Source organism: Sciurus carolinensis, chromosome 18, assembly GCF_902686445.1.
Source record: "Sciurus carolinensis chromosome 18, mSciCar1.2, whole genome shotgun sequence".
Taxonomy (NCBI): Eukaryota; Metazoa; Chordata; class Mammalia; order Rodentia; family Sciuridae; genus Sciurus; species Sciurus carolinensis.
The window spans coordinates 6,616,727-6,639,420 of record NC_062230.1 but is presented as its reverse complement, the minus strand read 5'-3'; the positions used below and the strand labels follow the sequence as shown (position 1 = coordinate 6,639,420).

The 22,694-nt window shown below is 61.2% G+C and overlaps 1 protein-coding gene across 4 annotated transcripts; it reads left to right on the top strand.

Moving 5' to 3' along the window:
* The first annotated feature begins 1,253 nt into the window (after positions 1 to 1,253).
* Positions 1,254 to 22,391, top strand: Sh2b2 (SH2B adaptor protein 2). 4 transcript variants are annotated; one of them, XM_047533881.1, is made up of 10 exons: positions 1,254 to 1,496; positions 9,572 to 9,660; positions 11,015 to 11,784; positions 15,104 to 15,205; positions 16,887 to 16,978; positions 18,137 to 18,228; positions 18,333 to 18,506; positions 18,956 to 19,164; positions 21,263 to 21,434; positions 21,915 to 22,391. In XM_047533881.1, the coding sequence occupies exons 3-10, from the start codon at positions 11,044 to 11,046 to the stop codon at positions 22,241 to 22,243; spliced, it is 1,911 nt and encodes a 636-aa protein (XP_047389837.1). In that variant the 5' UTR covers positions 1,254 to 1,496; positions 9,572 to 9,660; positions 11,015 to 11,043; the 3' UTR covers positions 22,244 to 22,391. The 4 variants fall into 4 exon arrangements, with proteins under 4 accessions (XP_047389837.1, XP_047389835.1, XP_047389836.1 ...); XM_047533879.1 differs by having other exon boundaries at positions 10,858 to 11,784; XM_047533880.1 differs by lacking the exon at positions 9,572 to 9,660.
* The last annotated feature ends 303 nt before the right edge of the window (positions 22,392 to 22,694 follow it).

The following is a 22,694-nucleotide window of genomic DNA, read 5'->3' as shown; positions in this document are numbered from 1 at the left end:
GCTCCCGGCCGGGCCCCCCACCCCCCACTCTTTCCATCCACAAGATGCACTTTAAAACCCCTGCCTGTTTTGCTTCCTGGAAAACTAGAGATATGAAATGGTTTGGGGAGGGGTGGAAGGGTTCTCTGCAAAGGTCAGAGGCCACTCTGGGGAGGGGAGGACAACAGATGGAGGCACTCCCAGTCAGCAAAATCACCATGGCAGGCACCATGGCTGCTGGAGGCTGGGGCAAGCAGCTGACCCAGCATCTCCGGGGTCTGGAGTAGGGAGCTAAAAGGGAAAGCAGGGCAGGTGCCCAGAGACCACTGCCCCGCCCCAGGAGCACCTCTCCCACGCCCCTGTTCACAAGATATCCCCTTCCCCTCGGACCTCCTCCGGGTCTATGGGAGCCCTGCTCCCCCTCAGAGCAGCTTGCTGGAGGTCCCAGGGCTGCCGGATCAGTCTGCAGTGCCGGCGAAGACAGGCAGGACTGTCCCTAGCCCGGTTCCTCTCTGCGCTAACCGGGCCGGAGTTCTGAATCCCGGTAGCAGTGAGGAGGCCAGGGTTGTGGTATCCCAAGAGCCTGTGTGACCTCCAACAACTCTTAGGGTGGCTCCAGTTTCCCCAGGACGGTGAAATTGGGAGGAGGGGGCCGTGTTCAGGAGGTCTTCCCACCCTGGGGTCCGGGGCCTATCGCCCCCTCCCGGAGGGCTGGAGAGAGGGGGCGTGTGCTCGCCCTCGGGATTTATGATAACCAGACATGACTTCCTCCGTTGCGACATCTGGGCCTCCTCGAGGCTCCCCATTGTCCCCGCGCTCAGGGTTCGGCCACAGCGTCGATCCCTGCCTGGCTCCGGTCACCGAGGGGTGATCCGAAGTGTCTACGGGAACACCCCACCACACAGGGCACCCTTCCGTACCCCCAGCCGCGTTCCCGGAGCCAGCACCCCGGGTCCCGGCAGACGCCTCCACGCCTGAGGCCGGCTCCACGACACCGCGACCCCCGCCCCAAATGGGGCGGAACCCGGCCCGTTCCCAGCCCCTGCGGCCTCTGGGCCGGGCGATCTCTGCTCCAGCACCGCCAAGAGCAACCCAGCGCGGGTCGCGGCCGCGGCTACTGCCAGGATCAGGGCTGGGGGCGCGGCGGGGCGGGGCCTGCGCGGCGCGAGGCGGGAGGGGGCGGGGCTCGTGGCGGGGGCGGGGCCCAGAGGCGCGCGCCGCGGGGGCGGGGGGCACGACAAGGAGCGGGCGGGGTGCGCGCCGCGCGAGGCTGAGCTCGGAGCGCGCGGGGCTCGGCAGCCCGGAGAGCTGCGTGGGGGCCGCGCCGGGACCTCGAGGAGCGCACGAGCCTTCGAGGCTGTGAACCAGGGAGGGAGGAGCCGCCGCCGCCGGCTCCCGCCCGGAGGGAGCCAAGCCCGCCGTGGACCATGAGCCGCCGGGCCCCGGGAGCCCGGCCGCAGTCGGGGAGGCGCTCCGCCGGCGCCCCGGCCCGCGCGGCCCCAGCTGCACGCTTGTAGGTAAGGCCTGCTTGTCCTCAGCTCCCGGTCCCCTGGTCCCTCACCCCCGGCCCTCGGCAGTCCCTGAGGGCGTGCGTGTGTGTGCGCACCGCTGCCCCGGGAAGCGCGGCCGCACGCGCCCTGCTCCGAGCGTGTCGTCTTTGTGTGCGCGGGTGGGAGGGAGGAGGACGCGCGAGGGAGGGATGCGCCCCCGCTGGGATCGGCTCCCAGACCCCCTCCCGGGGCCGGGCGGGGAGTGGCGAGAAGGGTCGAACCGCCTCCGGAGCAGCTGCGCCCTCGCCCCCTTCTCTGACCCAGGTTGGGCCGTGGAGTGAGCGCAGCTGGTCCCCTGGAGGCGGGGTCCCTGAAAGTGGGGAGGGGACGCTCAGGCCTCTTTCCCAGGGTGGGAGGAAGGGGTGGGTCAACCCAGAAAGAGCTCGAGGGCCACGAGCTGCAGTAGGGAGGGAGCCCATGTAGGCCACAGTCCCAGGCTGGCACGCCCTCCCTTCGGCTCAGTCCCTCTTTCCCACCATCCCAGACCCGCCCACCGTAGAGCTCCCGGGCAGCCCCCGTGAGTGGGGAGGTTGCCGAGAGTGCCCCGGAGTCCTGTGCCTTTAAGAAGGGGCGGGTTCGTGCCCTCCATTCAGGCCCTTCGGCCTCGACCATTGAGGAACCTGCGGGCAGCGGGAACCACAATCTGACTAGAGCAGCTGCCGAGGCCAGGAGGAGACAGTGACCCACCCCGGCCCTCAGCAGCCCCCAAAGTCGGGTCTTCAGGGAGAGGAGTCCGCAGTGACCGGGGCCTCCAAGGAGCCACGCAGGGCAGGCTAGACAGCCTCAGGAGTGACCACGAACATGAATAAGCTCCATCCTAGTACGTTCACAGGAGTCGTATAGGGAGAGGATTGGACCTGGGTTGAACCCTACCTGTACCTGTGCCCTGAGCCAACATTATATACCCTGCAAAGTGAGGATGGTTCTTCCAGCCTCCTAATGGGTGGTGATGGCTTGCCTCCCTCCAACACTGGTGACCTGCCCCTCTGGGAGGTCAGGCTTCTGCTGCTGCAGGGGTGATCTGAAGCCCTCCTGTTCTTCCCTCCTGGGCTTGAGGCAACACATGGCATCCCCCTGGCCTCCCTCCCCATCCGGAAGCCACTGGTTGGGGGAGTGACATAGAACTTTGGATGAGGTCTGCAGCAATCCCCCTAGGCTAGCTGGAGTCAGGGTTTACTGGGACTTAGGTAGACGTTCCCACCTGGTGCTTCTTTCTACTCTTTTTCCCTAGAGGTCTCGCCCCTGGCTTTCCAGAGCCACCACCCTGGGGCGTGAGTGACCACAGGCAAGAGCTGCTGCCGCCACCCACCTGGTCCAGCAGGTCCAGTTAATGGAGGGCTGGCGCCCATGCTTTCCCTACCCTCACTGCAAAATATCCACCACGGTTTCCAGACCCCCCTTTCCTACTTAGTGTGAGCCTCTGAGGACGCTAGAGCTCACACTTCAGGGTTAGTTCCTTTGAGGATGTCAGATGGGGATGTCCACCCAGATGGAGCCTGGGTCTCCCAGGGCTGAGCTTCTGGTTTCGAGCTGACTCATGTCAGGATAAGGGCCTCAGTGCTGTTTCTTATGTCATTGTCACAGCCCTGTGGCTTTGGAACTGTTATCATCCTCATCTTACAGAGGAGGGAACAAATTTAAGGGAGGCGGAACTTGCCCAGAGTTCCTCAGCCCACAGACCAGACCTCCCCGCCACTTTCTCTGACAAGAGACTGGTAATTTCCTACACAGCCCACCCAGCCTGCGTTGGAGGGCCTGGGGGTTAGCAGCTGCGGGCCTGCTGGCTGTGGTCCCGCCTCCCCTCCTGATCCTCACGGCCCAGAGGGGTGGCCAGAACTCCTGGGCCTGGGGAGGTTTCTCCCTGCTCCCTTGGTTGGGTCTGTTTTTATGGCTGGGCTGTCGGAGGGGATAGCAGGTGTGACCTTAACATGAGGTCACAGCCCACACCTGTCTGGGCAGCAGGAGGCAGATCATCCTCTGTGGGAACGCACCGTCATCTGGCTCCTCAGGGTAAAGCAGGGTTGGGCTCCATTCCCCAGATCCTCCGCGCCCTCTGGAACAGGGCCACGCGGGGGACAAGTGCCACAGCACCTGGGGGCCCACGGTATGTTGAAGGAAACAGGTCACCAGCCATGTGATGTCATGGAGGGGCAAGTTGGAGGAAGAACAGGATAAAGGGGCCTGCCAGCTACTGAGGCAGTGGTCGGAGTGAGCCAGGCCCCGTGCTGGGACCTGAGCAGAGGACAAGCAGAGTTGGAGGAAGAGAGTGAGCAGAACGTGGATGTGGTGAGTTTGAAGTTCAGCCAGACTGGGAGCTGAGGAGCTCAGGGCAAGCCCTGGGAACCTTAATCAGCACCTGAAGTGCCCAGAGCTCCAGGCTGCTCAGGACTGAGGGAGCCACGGAGGTTTCAGTTGGGAGTCACAGGTATGCTGATCATGAAAAAGTCAGAGGGCAGATTGGTGGGCTGAGTGGCAAGGAGCGAGTCATCCTGAAGATATGGGGAACTGGGCTGGGGCCCAAGTGGGGTACATAACACTGGGAGAGATGGAACGTCTCAAGCCAAAGCTAAAGAGGGGGCCTCTCTGCAACCCAAGGAAGGCAGAATGGAGTGGGAGAGAGTAGGGCAAGTGCAGCTGGAGCCAGCCCAGCCTGCTATCCACATTCAGAGCCTGTAGAGGAACTGTCCAGCACTGGGTGCTCCTGAAGGAAGATGGCCTACCTCTTGAGACCCCTGGCCCCCATTTCTGCTCACTGACCTGATCAAGTCTCCACTGTGGATTCTCTTGCCCCTCAGCCTAAGAGTTCTCCCCAGTGTGGGAACTGGGTCCTGCCACTGTGCCTTCAGGTAGTGGGCAGGGGGACTCCCCAGGAACAGGTCCCTGCTGGGTGCAGTGTGTACTCCGGGAAGGGACAGTTCTGAAACTTGACTCCAAATGCCCCTTTTGCCCATTCTGCAACCCTGGACCCACTTCCATGGTACTTGGCACATGGTGGGAGCCCAGCAAAACCCCAGTGAATGAGGGGCTAGTCACCTCCCTGGCCAGAACCCCCTTTCTTCATCTGTACAAAGGGGTAATCCTTTTTCTTATAGAGAAGATGTGAGTGGAATCAGATTTGAAATGGGGGCATGGCCCCCTTAAATGTGGGATCTTGTTTTTCCTTTTCTCTATTTCTTTTTGGTACTGAGGTTTGAACCCTGGGGTGCTGTACCACTGAGCCACAACCCCAGCCCTTTTTATTGTTTTAATTTTGGGACAGTCTCACTAAGATGCCCAGGCTGCCTCAGCTGCCTTGTGATCCTCTGACCCCAGCCTCCTGAGTCCTGGGATGTGCACCACCACGCCTGGCTTAGAAATGGGTTCCTCAAAGCTGACCTCAGCCACACCGTGGAGCCTGTATTTGTGGGAATGGGGGCCGTAGGAAGTGGGGAGACCAGGGAAGAAGCCTCTGCAGCTGTCTGCACAGAGTGGTGGAAAAGAGAATGAACCCAGGATATTTAAGAAGTAGAAGCAGAAGAACTTTGACTTTTAAACAAATTACTTACTCAGTCCTCATGGCAGGCCTGTGAGGTTGGTGCTGCTCTGACTCTCCATCTTAACGGATGGAGAAACTGAGGCCCAGGAGGCCAAGGGATCCCACAGCTAGGAAGCAGGGGAGCTGGGATTCAAACCAAGATGGTCTGGCTCCAGATCTCAGGGCTTTTAACCTCTCCACTGTCCCAAGGTGTCAAATGAACAGAGGCTGACAGGGAGATGCCCAGGCAGTGGGGCCCCCTGCCATGGGGAGCAGCCAGGCCCCCCATCCCGACACTGAGGGTCTGTGGGCTCCAGAGCCAGCAGGGCTTGTCAAGGCCGAGAGACTCAGGAAAGGCAAGAGCACTCTGCAGAAGGGCGCCCCATCCCGAATGGGTTGCGTGAGAAGCACGGTGGTGTTCTGGACTGTTCTCAAAGCTGCCTCCCAGCAATGCTCCCCCAAGCAGGTCATGCCAGGAAGCTCCATCCCACCTGTCAAGTTCAACTATGGAATCTGACACTTGAGAAAGCCAAGACCACCCAGGGCCCCCTGCCACTCACCCATACAGAGGCAGGGTCCCAAGGACTCTTAATCCACACCTGTCCCTGACACCAGTCAGAATGACCTGCATCCACTCTGCAGTAGGTCCCAGCAGGTTCAAGGGTGTTAAGACCAGAAATCGGGCTGGGGAGATAGCTCAGTCTGTAGAGTGCTTGCCTCGCAAACACAAAGCCCTGAGTTCGATCCCCAGCCCCGCAAAAAAAGACCAGAAATCATGCCCACTTCTGCCCTCTGCCAGGGACATGCGGTGAGCACCTTTTCTGGGTGGGAAGTATTGGGGAATTCCAGTTGTATCCTCCCTCTGGCAGGAGGCCCTGGTCACAGCTTGCCTTGGGCACAGTTTCTGGGAAGGTGAGGGGTGAGTTGGCCTCAAGAACCAGCACCCAAGCAACCGACAGCTGGTGGAAGTCACTCCAGGCTGGAGGGATGGTCATCTGGGTTTTGCATAGGCAGGGTTACCCACGGAGAGAGCTGGGGCACCGGTGGAAGGAACCATTGGGCAGAGGCCTGGGGACAACCAGAGACATAGCAGTCTTATTGTCAAGTGCTGACCAGTGGGTCAGACCAGGCCAGCCCTTAGGAAAGGCATGAGTAGGCTTGGTGGGGACCAACTTTCCAAAGGATGGTGGAGGAAGACAGACGAGGGGCTTTGCCTCCCCTTGGTGTGTCCGGGGCCTCCAGCGGAGGCCTGTTTCCCGAGAGTAAACGGTTCGTTGGAGGGTGGCGCTGCCGGCCTAGAACAGAGGACCTTAGTTGTGACCACCTTCCCCTTCACACACTTGGTGGTCTGGGTGTCCCTCCAAGAATGGAGTGGAGTGAGGGTGCAGAAGGAAGGGCCGATCTTGGAGTGAGCATGTTGCCCGCTGCCTGGCTGCTGGGCAGCCAGCCTGCCTGTGTGGGGCAGCCAGTTCATGCTGCGGGTGGTGGACCCTCCTTCCTCTCCTGGAGCACAGTAACCTGCGGTGCGAGGCCGCTGCACTCCGGGTGCGCGCAGAAATCCGAGCCCCTGCGGGCTGTGGGCGGGGCTTCTGCCTCTCCCCGCCCCCAGGCCACCACCCACTGCGCGCTGGATCCATTGGTCGTTGGCTCATTAGCGGGGGCGGCCTCGCTGGCTCATCAATATTTTAAGGAATGACCCGGCCTTGGGGTCCGGAACTGGGCGCCGGCGGGGGCTGAAGGCCGGTTTTTTTCCCCCCTTTTCCAAATGTCGGCGCTATTTTTACCGGCGCAAAGCCGGCCGCCCCCTCCCCCCGGCCGAGCCTGTGCGGCAGCCGGGTATCTAACCCTGCTTGGGCTGGGGGTCTTGGTCTGGGTTCCTAGCCGTGGGATTAGGAGAGGCCTTGGAAAGGGACTGGATCAGGTTTCCCTACCCCGCCCCTTGGAAGCTCCCTCCTACCAAGATGGGGACAACTACAACAAAAACGTTCTTCCGGGGAAGCAACCAGACAGCCCCGCCAAGCCTAGGAAAAACCCGGGGCGATGGACTGAGGAGGGTGGTCTACTGCCCATGCGCCCTGGGGGCCAGCACCCGATCCTGGAGCAGGACCACTTCCTTTGTCTCCAGTCCCATCCCTCAGGGAGGAAGCTGAAGGTGGGAGGGAACCCCAGCCGGCTCCTGGCTGCAGCTCAGTGACAGCTGGACCCCAGTGTTCAATGTCCAAGGGCCATGGTCTCTGCATCAGAATCAGGAGCCCCTGCCACCGCTGCACCCTGTTTACCAGGGGAAGCCGAGGCCCTGGGAAACACTGGGTCTGGCCCAGAGAGCCTGATCTCCTAGCACCAGCTCAGCAGGCCTTTTCTGACTCCAGGGGAGAGGAGGAAGGCTGGGATCTAACCACAGAAACCAGAGGGCTGAGGGCCACAGGGCTGATGGAAGCTTGGTTTTGGAGAGCCAGTGCAGGGTGGCTTCCTGGAAGAAGAGAGAATTTGCACAGTCTGAAGGCCGGAAGGATTGGGGAACTGGGGGAAGGCTACCTGGGCAGGAGAACACAGGCAGGATCCCCAGGGCCCAGGCCCAGGGAGCCCGAGACCTGCTGAATCCAATTCACAAACCGTCCAGGCCAGCCTAAGTGTGGGAACAAGGGTCCATCCTGCTTCTGGTACCTCTGGCTTCTCCTCCCCCTTCTATTCTCCCTTCCCCACATCTGTTTCCACAGTCACCCACACAACGATTGTTTGAATGTCACACTGGCTGGTCCCCTGAGTGGGATGGAAACACTTTCGGGTCCTACACAGAGGTCAGGGGAGCCCACCTGTCCTGCCCAAGCCTGCACTTTATTGGAACATTGCAGAGTCTACTTCTCCTGCTGCCCTTCTGGGAAAGGGGGAGCCCCCCGTTTGCATTTGAGGAAAGCAAGCTCTGAGATAGGGGGTGGGTCTGCCTTTCTCAGGGAGCAGTGGGGTCTGCTGCTTGGCATCCTCCCCAACTCTGGCCCCAAGGGCAGTTGGGGACAGCACACACTTACCCTGGCATAGCCAGATCCTCTTACCTGTGGACTGCAGCCTGCAGTCTTGTCTCCTCCACGTCTGGACCTCAGGTTCTCCATCTGTAACTGGTGTGGTGCTCCTTGCTGATCCTGCCGCTTGAGGCTTTTACCTCCGACTACCTGACCCTTGCTGCTTCTGTGTAGCCCCCATGGACACAGAGGGCAGCTGGGCCGTTAGGCTCCTGGCCAGCCAGCAGTGTTGGGAGGTCAGGCAGCCCCGACCTCCTAGGGCCTTCCCTTCAGCTCAGGCATCAGACCTGACCACCCTGGCCAGAGCCTTGGCAGAGTCCTCTTCAAGTTCCACCGCAACCTCCTGGGAGGCTAGCTGCACCCACCTGAGAGAGCCTGCCCAGCGCCCTGTCCCCGGACTCCAACCCTTCTCCCAGCTAGCCGGAAGAGTGTGAGGGACTGGGAAAAATGGATGACCTGCTGCCTGCCCCACCTGCCCTGTCCAGGGCATACTTACACCTGGCCTTCCTGGGCTGCCCTGTTCCGTATCCCAACTACTGAGGGGCACAGCCTCCTCCTGTGTGTCCCTCCAGCAAGTTCTGGTTGTAGGGCGCTCCCCCCGTCTGTCTCCACCCCTGGCACGAGCACTCCTGCAGGGCAGAAGACAGGCCTGCCATACCCCAGACTCCTGTGGTGGTCCCAGTTATGGGGGAGTGAGGGGAGGGGAGATGGCCACTGTGGGGGCACTGGCCTGCTGGATATGGGGATGGGCTTGGAGCCCTGGGGGACAGGGCCTGGTGGGTTTAGCTGCAGCCCACCCCCCAAGGAACTGTCCCTGAGAATCTGGGCTCTCCACCTTCCCTGGAGGCCATGCAGGCTGTGATGGCAGCTGTATTCCTGCCTCCACCCTAAGGAGAAGAGGCAAGAGCCAGGAGTCTGGGGTATGGCAGGCCTGTCTTCTGCCCTGCAGGAGTGCTCGTGCCAGGAGTGGAGACAGACGGGGGGAGCGCCCTACAACCAGAACTTGCTGGAGGGACACACAGGAGGAGGCTGTGCCCCTCAGTAGACATGGTGCCAGCCCGGGTAGGGGAGGTAGGGAGGGCTTCCTGGAGGAAGAAGCCCCTGAATTCCTTCTAGAAGGGTGAGTGGGAGTTTTCCAGTGAGGAAAGGAAGAGCAGCAGGGCAGGAACAGGTCAGAACTGAGCACTGACCCCCACATTCCATGGATTTGGAACCCCCACCTCCAACTCTAAAGCCCTGGTAAGTCCCGTGGCAATCTTTGCTTAGACTGCAGACAGGAAGCCCAAACCTTCCCTTTCTCCCTCCCCCCAGTACCAAGCAAGATTCTCCCTGCCAGTTTGGAAACCTGTCTTCAGTACTTCCTCCCTGGGTGGGTCCTGTGGCTTGTGACCACAGACTGAAGGACGAGGCTGTCCCAAGGAGAGAGGGAATTCCCAAGTGCCCTCAGCACAAGGCCCCGCAGATGGTCTCTGGAAGTAGGGCAGCTATTCTTACCTGGCATTTAATTACAGGGCTTGGATCCCACTGGAGGCCTGAGGAGGTGTTCCCCAGAGCTGCAAGGGAGGGCGTGCCGGGAACTGCGGGGATCCTGGGAGGGCAGGTGAGGGCACAACCCTCCTTATTGGCTCCTTAGGCGGACAGTCCCTTCTTCCCAACAGTGGGCTGGTCCCTCAGGCAGGAGGTCCTCAGGGCAGAGCCTCAGCTCCTCACTTATTTTCCTTTGGTGATTTCCACCCTGGCCTGGAGGGGGATGAGGATGTGCACCTGGGCCTGTCCTCCGGGGGGCAATGGCCACTTAGGGGGACGAGGAGGCAAGTCTCCCAAGTGACTGACTGACGCAAGCTGTGTAGTTTAGCCATGGCGAAGGATGGCATTGCCCGGCAATAAGGAAGGGGAGGACCGCTGCTGGGATTCCCGGGCTGGGAATCCCTCCAGAGGGTGGAGCTTGGCTGGGAGTTCTGGAGGGAAGAAGCCCGAGGAGCAGGCCCTTCAATGTTGGCGCAAAGTGGCCCCTACTCTGTCCATACAGGGAGGTGACCCCAAGTCCCAGACTCATGAAGAGCTGGGTAAGAATCCTAGACCTGTCTTGTCACTGACAAGTCCTCAGGCCCGGTGTGAGGGCTTAGGTGGTGACAGCTGGGACACCACTTGGAGTGCTGGACACATCCATTTGTTCATTCAATCCATCAGTGTTTACTGAGCACCTGCCATATGCCCAGTACTGGGGACACGTAGACTTGCAGAACTGTCACTGTCCCCGCCTTGTGGAACCAGCCTTCCCAGGGGGAAGAAGGCAGAGGAGGACACACAACCAGACAGGTGACCATTCACATGGTGGAGACTTGAAGCAGGCGAAGGTTGCGGGGAGCATCGATTATTCTCAATAGCGAGGCCCGGCCAGGCGGTGGGACAAAATGATATTTAAGCAAACCCCCAAAGGATGTGGGGGGAACTGCAGGCACAGCCAAGGCCCTGAGGTGGAGCCCAGCAGGCGGCCTCCAGAACAGCAAGGAGGCAGGCCCAGAAAGGGACGTCCCCGCCAGGCATTGGGAGCTGGGCTAGGACCTGGACTTCTGCTCCCAGCCCTGGTGGGATTTGGAAGACAGAGGGACCTGAGGCGTCTTGTGTGTTAGAAATGGTGACTGGGCTCCTGGGTGGAGAGCAGACTGTAGCCGGCTGAGGTCGGGATCGCTGGGACAGGTGAATGACCCTGGGGTTCCCTGAGCTGCAGTATGGGAAGGTAGGAACGTGGGGGCTCCCTTCCTGAGGACACCATGTTGTCCTGCTTTTTCTTCAGCTCCCTGCTGCTCCGGCAGCTGCAAGCTGCGCCCCGCGGCGCACACATGGATGAGGCACCTCCACTGCCTTGGGGAGCCCGGCTGCCCGAAGGAGGTGACAGGTGAGCCCGCCAGTCCGAGGTCGGAAGGTCACTGGTGCTCTTCCCCCCTCCGCAGCTGCAGGGTACCGCGATGGGACGGGAGCCATGAACGGCGCCGACCCCGGCACCGCCTCCGCTGCAGCCGCTGCTAACCCAGTCCCTGTCCCGGACTGGCGGCAGTTCTGCGAGCTGCACGCGCAGGTGGCAGCCGTGGACTTCGCGCACAAGTTTTGCCGTTTCCTGCGGGACAACCCGGCCTACGACACGCCCGACGCCGGGACCTCCTTTTCCCGCCACTTCACCGCCAACTTCCTGGACGTCTTCAGCGAGGAGGTGCGCCGTGTGCTGGTGGCAGGGCCCGCGTCGCGGGGGACCGCGGAGCGCGCCGACGCCATGGAGCCCGAGCCCGTGGGGACCTCAGCGCTCAAGGCGGCGGCTTACGGCCACTCGCGGAGCTCAGAGGACGTGTCATCGCACGTGGCGGCCAAGGCCCGCGTCCGCAAGGGCTTCTCCCTGCGCAACATGAGCCTGTGCGTGGTGGACGGTGTGCGAGACATGTGGCACCGGCGCGCCTCGCCGGAGCCTGACGCTGGTGCCACCCCGCGGGCTGCTGAGCCTCCAGCCGAGTCGCGCGACAAGTGGACACGGCGCCTGCGGCTATCGCGGACTCTGGCGGCCAAGGTGGAGTTAGTGGACATCCAGCGTGAAGGTGCACTGCGCTTCATGGTGGCGGACGATGCGGCCACTGGCCCTGGGGGAGCTGCGCAGTGGCAGAAGTGCCGCCTGCTCCTGCGCAGGGCGGTGGCTGGGGAGCGCTTCCGCCTGGAGTTCTTCGTGCCGCCCAAGGTGAGCTTCTCCCTGTACCTGGATGGAGGGAGCAAATGGCAGCAGCTCAGACAGCAGCTGGCTCTGGGGACCCAGTCGCCTAATCTGATTGACAGGATGGAGTCTGGTGTCAGGAGCCCGGGATGCTGGCCCATCACCGCCACCAGGATAACCCCCCTCGCTATCCTCTGGGAAAGAGGAAAGGGCAACAGCCCCTCCGTGCTAAGGAGCCTGGCTGACTGCCTGTCCTTCCTCACTGAGCACCAGGGCAGGCACCGCCGGAGAGGAGGCCACTGGATAAGGGCAGGCAGTGACAGAGCAGCTGGGACAGGGCCCCCCAGGAGGCCTGCTTCTGGGCTGCCAGGCTCCAGCCAGGGGAAGCAAGGCTTCTTGCTGACCATCACTAGCCTCTCTCTCACCGAGTGCACTGACCCTTGCCCCTCTTGGGGACTGGCCATCAGAACACTGGCAGTAGCTGGGTCTTCCCCAAGGCAAGCCTGCCTTGTTAGTAAAGTGGCAGTAACTGCCCACTAGTACCCACGTCCTGAGATCCCACCATGGGCACATATAAGCTGTCCTCCCAGGATCCCAACCAGGTGGGCACCTGGTCCCCAGGCCACAGAAGAAAACACAAACTTATTATACTCAGAAAAGGGGTGTGGCCTACCCCAGGGGCTGGCAGAGGTGGACTGATTATCCTGGCCACCCTGGTGGTCTGGAATGAAAGGGGTGGGGTGAGGCCCCTTGCACGCAGGCCGAGTAGGCCCAGCAGCTGACGACACCCCCAGGAGCCACCCAGGTGCCCAGCCACCCCAACGCCTGCCTGAGCCCCTTGGCTCTCAGTCTGCTGGGAACTCGGCACAGCCCTCCTGGAAGTGCAGGTGTGTGGGCTCCCCAGTCCAGGTGCACCTGAGCCATGGGGTCTAGAGAGGTGACACCCAGAGATACACTCTGAAGGGCTTTGTCCCCAAGTCCCAGAACTCTCCAGGCTTCACAGGGCCTCTGCCTACCCAGACCCCCATCCTTGGGTCCCTGAGAGAAATAATAGCCATAGCCCAGCTCTACTCCTTGGCAGACAGGGACACTAAGGCCCTGTGAGAGGCGGGGCTCACCCGGGGTCACCCAGAGGGCAGGGACAGAGGCCCAAGAATTTACCCCTCCATCCTGAGTGGCAGTCACAGCTGTCTATCTGTAAATAGCTGTGTCTGCAACCCTGGGGGAGGGGATGCAGCAGCTGGTGCCCTCTGCATTGGTCCCTGCAGAGCCTGCCGGCTTTACCGCGGGCAGAAGACAGGTTCCTGAGGGCAACCTCCCCAACCACTGAGGAAGGCCAGTGTGTTCCTGCCCCATAATCTGTGTTCCTCATCTCCACATAAATATTGGTGCACAGCTTGGTGGGAGTACTCCCAGGGGAAGGGTGGATCATACCAGGATGCATTTTCTGTTGCTATGATAAAATACCTGAGGCTAGATATTAGATAAAGACAAGAGATTATCTCAGTTTTGGAGGCTGAAAGTCCAAGATCAGGAAACTCCATGTTTCCGGTCTCGGCTGAGGCTCTTCTCGGCTTGTCACAACACAGCAGAGGAGGAAAAAGGGAAATGGCCGTGTGCCAGGAAGGCCAAGTGTGCGGAGTAATCACTTCTGAGGCAGCTCCAGGGGCCCTTGAGAACCACACTAACCTCTTCCCAGGGCAGTGCCCCCGTGACCTACCACCTTCTACTAGGCCCCAATTCTTAAAGGCTCCACTGGCTTGCTGGGGACCCAGCCTCCAGCAGAGGTCCCCTTGCGGAATAAACTACGTCCAAACCCCAGAACATGCTAAGGGCTCAGGTTGAGTTGACCAAATATGTCTGGCCACAGGGGACAGGCCACAGGGTGAAGGGTCACCCAGAGCACCTCTGCTGACACCTCTGCATTGCCGGGTCCAGATCCCCCTTCGCCTCTTGGCACTGGCTGCACCTTGGGGCAGTCAGGAGTGTGGGGTCTGCGGGCGCAGGGCCTGTTTCCTGGGCTCTTAGACTCCCTCTCACACAGCCCTTGATGTCCCAGCCCAAGGCGGGTCTCTGGCTTCCAGCCCTCTCATCCCAGCAGGAAGGGCCTCCTCAGCCCCAGGTCCCCTCAGCCCTTTCCAGGTCAGACTTAGGGACCCCAGAAGCAATGGGGCTATCCTCTGCCATTGGGGGAGCCGCCAGGAAACCTTCATGCAAACTTTAATGGAGTGAGCTCCTAGGGCCCCAGGAGGGACACTGGAGCTGCCCAAGAGGGGGTCAGGGTGTGAGCTGGGGGAGCCAAAGACAGGCGGGCACAGAAGGTGTAGCAGGAACACCTGTCCCAGTTCAGCCGGCCTCACATGCTCGCCTAAGGGACCACGGTGCCTCCTGCCAGCAAGAACCCTCCCTGCAAACTCGGTCTGCTCTGCCAAGCCCGCGACCACTGGGAACCCCCAGCCCTGCTGGCTATTCTGATGGCCTGACACCCTGCTCAGCCAAGCCCCTCGGTCACTGCTCCAGGCCCAGCCCTGCACCCGCTGGATGGTGGCCAGGCCTGCCAGGAATTCCTGTCTGACTGCCCACTGGATATGTAGCCCTTCCTTTCCTCCTAAGAAAGTCCCTGTCCCAGAGCCCGAACCCTGCCGGGAACCCTAGTCCCAGATCCAAGGCCATGGCCAGGAGCTGTGGGACAGAACCCACAGAGCCAGGCAGTTGGAGACCCTCCTGGGGAATCCTGCCAGCTCACCTCGGATCACCCTGCGGTGGCACGGGAATACTAGTCTCTCTACCCCCCTGGGGCCAGGGCCTGCCGGCTCCAGAGCCCTATTCTGGGTCCTGGAAGCCTCATCCGAAGCAGGAGGCCAGCTTTTCTTTCTTGTTTTTTTTTTTTTTTTTTTTTTTTTTTTTTAATGAACTAGAACAGAATAGAAAATATCACATTCCATCACACACAACAAGGGCAATATCGTCGAGTGAGACATTTGTTTCAGGTACTTTTACCTGTGTAGCTGTGTACTGGGTTGCAATGTCAAGTGCATTTCTTGCTGTGGGTCAAGGTTAGAAAGGAAAACTAGATCTGGACGAGGTGCTGGGTGGAGAGCAGCCCGGGCGCTCATCCCTCAAGACCTGCAGGTGGGCGTCTCCCACCTGACCTGCTGCGTGACCATAGGAGGAGGGCCCTGGTAGCCTCTCCCATCTGTGAACTGGGGGCCAGAACACTTTGTGCCAGGGTGGCCACAGCAGTCTACTCTGGGGGCTGCTCTGATCCCTGAGGGCTGGGAAGGGTAAAGAGAATGCCGGGAGGCCCGGGGCAGCCCTCTCACTGACCTTCGCTCTGGTCTCCTAGGCCTCCAGGCCCAAGGTCAGCATCCCCCTGTCAGCCATCATCGAGGTCCGCACAACCATGCCCTTGGAGATGCCCGAGAAGGATAACACGTTTGTGCTTAAGGTGAGGTGACCCGCCCTGGTCCCAAGGCTCCTCAGGCTGCCCCAGGCCACTCCCCTCCTGGGCAGCGCAGCTGGAGGGCAGCCTGGGGGAGCGAGCCCCTAAGACAGGGGTCGCACACCTCGCTAGGACCTGAATCTGGGCCGGCTGGGAGCCCGGGCACCAGGGCCATCTGGACCCCATCCCGTTTCCTCCTGGGTCCGGGCTAGCCCAGCAGTTTCCCTTCCTCCCCTCCCTTCCTTGCCGGAGCCAGGGCACAGGCACCCCCCGGGCAGGAACTGGTGGCCGGCTTGTAGCAGTTATGCAAATGTTCCTGGCGGGCACTGGAGTGTGGGAACCGGCCTGGTCCCACAGAGGGCACAAAGGCGCCGCGGGTGGGCAGGAGGCACCCTGGTGGGCCTGGGAGCAGCCCATCCTTTTCCCAGGCCCCACACCACTGGGTGGCCTGCTGGTCTCCTGAGGACAGGGCTCTGGGCTGCCAGGGCTGTGGTCCCTGTGCCTCCTGGAAGGATCAGAGAGAGTCTGGGAGGCAGAGTCCCCAGGGATGCCGAGGGACTCCACCTACTCAAAGCCACACGAAGCCCCCACCCTCTTCTCTGGCTCCAGTGGGGTCTGTGTGTCCACCCATCCCTGTTTGTCTACTCATGAACTCACTTATGCATCCGGCAAACATCTGCCAACCCTGGACCCTGCCTCACCCCAGACTGGGGACTGAGGACCCCGCCCTTGCCCACCTGGCATCCTGTCTGCTGGGTGTCCCCTGTACAAGCCCTGAGGCAAAGGAACTTGCCTGCCCCACGATGGGACTCCCTTTCCCTGTATATTCAGAGAGAGATTAAAGGGGGTCTCTGTGGACCCTCCCAACTCAACACTGCATTTTTACAGCGGTACAGGACAAGAAGCCAAGAGCATGAGGCCTCGGCGCCCCAGAGACTTGGGTTAAGGTCCCAGCACTGCCACAGACTGCTCTGTGACTTAAGCAAGTTATTCAGCCTCTCTGAACCTTAGTCATCTCATCTATAAAATGGGGACAAGCCGGGCATGATGGCACATGGCAGCAATTACAGCAACTTGGGAGGCTAAGACAGGAGAATTACAAGTTTGAGGCCAAACTGGGCAGCTTAGCGAGACCCTGTCTCAAATAAAAAATCAAAAGGGCTGGGGACGTGGCTCAGTGGTCGTGTGCCCTGGGTTCAGTCCCCACTGCTGCAATAAAATAAATTAATTGATTAAATAAAATGGGGACATTACATCACCTCCCAACCAGGGCTGGTGGAAGGAGCTGATCGGATGGGGAGTAGGCAGGATCACACTAGACCTAGCTCTAGCAAGGGACCTTGGGGTGACTTGTCTGGGGAGTGCGGCCATGGTGGGAAGTTCCAGGCACAAAAGCAGGGGAGCCCTGGACTCAGTGTGCTGGGGATGCTGGGCCACCATCCTCCCGCAGGCAGCATGGCCTCCTTGAAGCTGTAGCTCCAGGGCCTGAGGACATGAGGTCCGTGGGGCTAGAGGCTGCACCCCTGGGACCTGGGCCTGGGTTTGGGCTGGTGCCTGGTGATGCCCCGCCCCGTCCTCCCTGCTCCTCTCCCCCAGGAGGCCTGGTGGGGAGGGCGCCTTGAGCCACATGGGCATTCATCCTGGGGTCCGCAACCCTCTGACCTGGACCCGACGCCCCCTTCCCCAGGTGGAGAACGGAGCCGAGTACATCCTGGAGACCATTGACTCCCTGCAGAAACACTCCTGGGTGGCCGATATCCAGGGCTGCGTGGACCCTGGGTGAGTACTGATGGGGCCCTCAGATGGGGACTGTGCAGGGAGCAGCCTCTAGGGCAGGGCAGGAGCTGAGCGCCTCAAGGGGGTTCGCTCTCCATTTTCCTGTCCAGGCTGGTACTGGCCAGGATCTCCATGCCCCAACCCCTGTCCCTAACCCCCTACAGGCTCTATGAGGCCTGCTCTGGAGGCCCAGGGCCTGGGGACCTGGAAGGAAGTTGGACCGTGTCTTGTCCTCACCTCAGGGGCCTCAGAGCACTAGGAGATGGGCTCTGATAAGCCCCAAGGGCTGGGAGAAGCCCCTCACCTGGCCCCACTCAGGGAAGGCCTGCTGGCAAAGGTGCTTAACTAAAGAGCAGGCCTGAACCCGCAGACGGGGTGAAGAGAAGCAAAAAGAACAACCCCACAGGAGGTGTCCACGTGTACCGAGAGCCTGGGACTCGTAGGCGCTGCTGAGTCCTCCAGGGTAGCTGGTGCAGGAGATTTCCAGGAGAGCCCGGGAAGCTCGGAGGTCAGGGCAGTAGAGAGCCATGGCTAGTAACAAGCAGAGGGCAGTCTGGTCAGCCATGTCCAGGGAGAGCAGCTGGCTCCACCATCTAGAAGTCATCCCAAGGCCAGTAGTGGGAGGGGCAGGCCGGCCAAGGGGCTGAGCATTTGGCAGTGGCTCTTCTGGCTAATGGGGTGAGCCGGCCCTGGGGGAGGGGCTGCTGCTTTCTAATTAACAGCTTCATTTAAGGAGGCACAATTAAAGTCCTGAGCGCTTCCCAGGCCCTGATCCCCAAAGTGGTTGTAATCCCTCCCCTGCTACCCTGCCGGCCATCTGCTCTGCAATTCCTTCCCGCCCCACCCGTGAGGGTGAGCCTCTCTTTGCAGAATTTTAGAGCTGGGAGGGCCCCAGATACCTCACTTTATAGACGGCAGACAAAGGCCCTGTCGGGGGAGGTAGCTGCTCAGGCCCCACCCACCACCACACGGTCATTAGGGGGCAGGGGGCATGCAGGCTCAGGAGCCCTGTACCCATTTGGTGGCCTCTAGTCAGGCACATGGTGGCCACAGAGCCAGCTGAGGATGAGGCTGGTCATGTGACTGTGGGGCACTGCATGAGCAACCAGGGCGGAGCCCAGGTCTCAGGCAGGACACAGCTGTGCTTTCTCAACTCCACAGCGACAGTGAGGAAGACACCGAGCTGTCCTGTGCCCGGGGAGGCTGCCTGGCCAGCCGCGTGGCCTCCTGCAGCTGTGAGCTCCTGACAGATGGTAGGAAGGGACAGAGCTGGCCTGAGTTGTGGGTGCAGGGTGGAAGGGATGGCAGCTGGGGGTGTCAGATAAAGGAACATGCTTCTCACCTGCCGCTCTCCCAGCTGCAGACCCGCCCCGACCCCAAGACACAGCGGTAGCTGTGGGTGCCGTGGTGACAGCCCCACACGGCCGGGCTCGAGATGCTGTCGGAGAGTCCCTGCTCCACGTCCCTCTGGAGACCTTCCTGCAGACCCTGGAGTCCCCAGGCGGCAGTGGCAGTGACAGCAATAATGCAGGTGCCAGCGTCCCCCCTCTCCTGGGTCTCTGCCCTGGTCGTGGGACATCTGGGTACCCTGCAGCAGAAGGGTTAGGGTTAGAGTTGGGTTAGGGTTAGGGTTAGGATTAGGCACCATTTCTTCCCACGGGTCTGCAGTGCTTCTGGTTTTTGTTGGTAACTGGTCCTCCCCTTGGGCCTGGTTTCCATAGGAGATGCTCATAGAATGGGAGGCAAGGGGTTGGAACTGTGGTGGGGACCGGAGACTTGATTTGTTCCCCAAGTGACCCTTGGATAGTCCCTACCCTCGGTGTCCCCATTCACCTTGTGCTGATCACTACTGGGGGATCAGTTCCCTGCCTCGCTCTAGAATTAGCCAAGCAGCATTTTACCAAAACAGAGAGGTTGCCTCTCATCTCTCATTGATGACGTACCCCGCCCTCTCTGTCACCCTCACACTGTCACTCCCAGGGGAGGAGGGAGCCGAGCAGGATCCCGAGGCTGAGCCAGAGCTGGAGCTCTCTGACTACCCCTGGTTCCACGGGACGCTGTCACGGGTCAAGGCGGCTCAGCTGGTGCTGGCAGGTGGACCCCGCAACCATGGCCTCTTCGTGATCCGCCAAAGTGAGACTCGGCCCGGGGAATACGTGCTGACTTTCAACTTCCAGGGCAAAGCCAAGGCAAGTGTGCTTGGGAAGCCACAGGAGTGGAGCAACCAGCCCTGGGCCAGGGTGCCGAGGTGGCCCTGGTCCACAGCCAGGCCCACCCCTGCCCCTGGGGAAGCCCCTCGCTGGTGACCGAGCACGCCAAGGCAAGGCCCTTCTGAGAACCAATTTGGCAAGTCCTTTCAGCACCTATGCATTGGGGATCACATCATGCAGGGCTCCTGAGGGTGTCCACCCAGAGCCACCTGGATGCAGGGTTGGGGTTAGCTGAGGCCCTCAGAGCCCCACCCTGATGGCCCTCTTCCCTGCCCTGGTCACTTTACCAACCCCTCCTGGACCTGACCTGTGCTCGGACAAGTGACAAGGAAGGAAAGCACACACAGGTGGTCTCTGGAGAGCAGGCGTGCTGGGTGGGGCAGAAGGCAGCACAGGTCTAGGGAGCAGAGCAGAGCAGAGGGGACCCTGATCTGAGGTGTGCAGGGGGATGAGACAGAAACAGGAAGGGGAGGGTGACCCAGCTAGGGACCAAAGTGAGCAGAGGTGTGCCAGACAGGAAGGGGACCATGGACCCTGATGACATACGGGGCCAAGAAAAATGCAACAAGAAAAGTCACAGAGTGGGCAGGAACCTTGATGCCCCTCCCCACCCCAGCCCATGTTTCCGGTAAGGAAGCCGACCCAGCCCGGGCTCCTTCCAGGACGGGATTTCCCAGCAGCCCCTGCGGAGGAGGGGGTGCCCTAGGACTCCAGGTCTGCAGCTGTCTGCAAGCCCAGCCTGCCCTGACTCCCAGCTGGCCCTCCAGTGACTTCTGAGTCTCTCTCCCTGCAAGCACTGGCCCCACTGTAGAGGAGTCTGCACCTTCCCAGGGACACCTCCTTGAGGCAGCGTCCTTAGCAGTTCTTCTGACAGCCAGTGCTTAACACTCCCTGGAGGCTCCCGGTTTACTACTTGGCCATGCTCCTCCTGGGCGGGCCTGGATCCTACTCACGCCCAAGCCAGGGGCTGGGAGGGGGAAACAGGGTGAGAGAAGGCAACCTGGAATCTGCCCTTCCCCTCTGACTGGCTGCCAACTCCAGAGTGGAGCTGACCTACTGGGTCTTAGTGGTGGGTACGGCAGGGCCCCCAGCCCCCAGCTGACACAGAAGGAAGATCACTACTGCCCCAGAGGCAGTGCTTCCCCTCAGAATAAACGACTGGAAGTTCTTCCAGAAGAGGGAGATGCATCTGCCTTGCCTCCGCCTGTCCCTGGGCCCTGCTCTGCCCTGGAGCCCTACCCAGATAGGGGGCTGGGGTGGGACCCACTCTGCTGCTCCTCTCGGGCTGAGTCCCTACTCTGGGCTGGGCTGCCATTAGTGCCCCCAAGCCATCACACTCTTCCTGGCACTTCTTGTCCTGCTGAGTGGTAAAACTCACTGTCCCCAACCCCGGGGGCTTCTTTTTCCCTTATGTAGGCTGCTAGGCCAGCTAAGCCATGAGTATAACTTCAGGTGGAGACCTGTTACCTTCCTCCTGCCACCCAGGGACAGCCACTCTTCTTCCTCCATGGGATGCATGTTGAACAAAGTAAGGTAGAAGCCTGTAGTCTGCCTCGAGGGACCCCAGCCTGTGGCTTCTCACCTGATCTGCTTCACTGGGGTCCTGGAGGCCCAGAGGAACCACCCTGTTCCTCAAGCCATGTGCTCCCACTACAGCACAGCTGGGGACAAACTGTCACCCCTCACCTCCTGAGAGGAGGAAGAGCTCCCAGCTCTGACTGTGGGCGAGTCTCTTCCGCTTCCTGTCTCCACATCTCCAGTATGGAGGCAGTGGTCCCTACCTCCTGGGATTGGGGAGGGAGAGGAGGTGTGAAGGACAAGGGCTCAGGCACGGAGTGGGTGCTCTCCGCATGGAGACAACCCTTCAGTCCCAACCTAGCTCTGTTGCTCCCCTCCCCCACCCACACCACAGGAGCGGCCCCACCCCCAGACTGGGCTCAGGTGTGAGAAGTGCTGCCATCTGACACAGTCCTCTATGGTCTCATGGAGACTTAGTCCTCCAGCAACCCCTAGAGGCACTAGCCAAGCAGGTGACCAGCCCAGGACACTGCCACTGACAACCTACCTGTGTTCACAGCATCTGCGCCTGTCCCTGAACGGCCATGGCCAGTGCCATGTACAGCACCTGTGGTTCCAGTCCGTGCTTGACATGCTCCGCCACTTCCACACCCACCCCATTCCCCTGGAGTCAGGGGGCTCAGCCGATATCACCCTACGCAGCTATGTGCGGGCCCAGGGCCCCCCACCTGGTAAGATGCCACTACCTGGCCCGTATGATCACTCAAGAAGACAAGCAGGCAGGTGTCCTCCCAGCATGGCTAGCCCCTGACCAGCCGAGCCATAGCAATTGTGAGCTATGGGGGGAGGGGGAGCATCAGAAATGACAGGGAAGCCGTCCCACAACAATAGGTCGCAGTGACCCCTGGCAAGGGGAGGGGTGCTCAGGCAGCACGGGCAGGTCCTCTAGAGCCCTGCATGGGCTGGGGCTCAGCACACAGCTGGTGAGGGGAGGAAGCCCTAGCCGGGTGTAGGAGGGGCACCCTGCCAGTGTGCGTGCGTGGCCACTTATCAAAGGTGGACACCTAAACTCGGGCCCAGAGCCCCGTGTGTTCCAGGGCCACACGGTCCAGCCAGGAGCTCTGCACACCTGCCTGAATGGCCTAGGGTGGGGCAGATGGGACGCGGATGCCTGGGGCTGGCCACTGACGCCACAGGACCTCTCTCTGCAGACCCCGGGCCGTTGCCCAGCGCTGCGCCCGCGCCCTCCGCCTGCTGGACCGAGTCGGCCGGCCAGCACTATTTCTCCAGCCTGGCTGCTGCCGCCTGCCCGCCTGCCTCGCCTTCAGACGCGGCTGGCGCCTCTTCCTCGTCTGCCTCGTCGTCCTCAGCCGCGTCGGTACCCGCGCCCCCGCGCGCCGCCGAGGTCCCGCTTAGCGCGCGCAGCCGCAGCAATAGCGCCGAGCGCCTGCTGGAGACCGCGGCCAGCGCCACCGATGAGACCCCGGACGCGGCGCCCGGACGTGCGCGCGCGGTGGAGAACCAGTACTCCTTCTATTAGAACCCGCGGCGCACGGCCGCCACGCCCACCGGTGGTCAGGCCACGCCTGCCGGCGGCCCGGCCACACCCACCGGCCCCAGCCCGGTGCTGGGGGAAAAGCGAAGCTCTTCAGTGAAGACATAATGTTATTAAAGAGCCTGTTTTAGGGACTGCAACCGGCTCTCCTGTTGTCCTTTCTGCTGCGCTGACCTCCCTTTCCTCGGGAAAGCGGTTCCTTCCGTTCAGGGACCGTGGCTTGGGGCTTGCCTGGCCTCGTCCTGCTGTCCTATGGGAGACTCCTGATATAAGCAGCGGGGCTCAGAGGGTCAGAACTGGGGAAGGGGCTTTAGTGGAGCTGAAAGAGGAGGGAACAAGAAAGGGGGCGCTAGAGGAAAAGGGAGGAGACATTCAGGTGCGCCCTGAAGCATGGGGCGGGGCCGAGTCAGGGCGCCCTGAATGCCAGGGCGAGGAG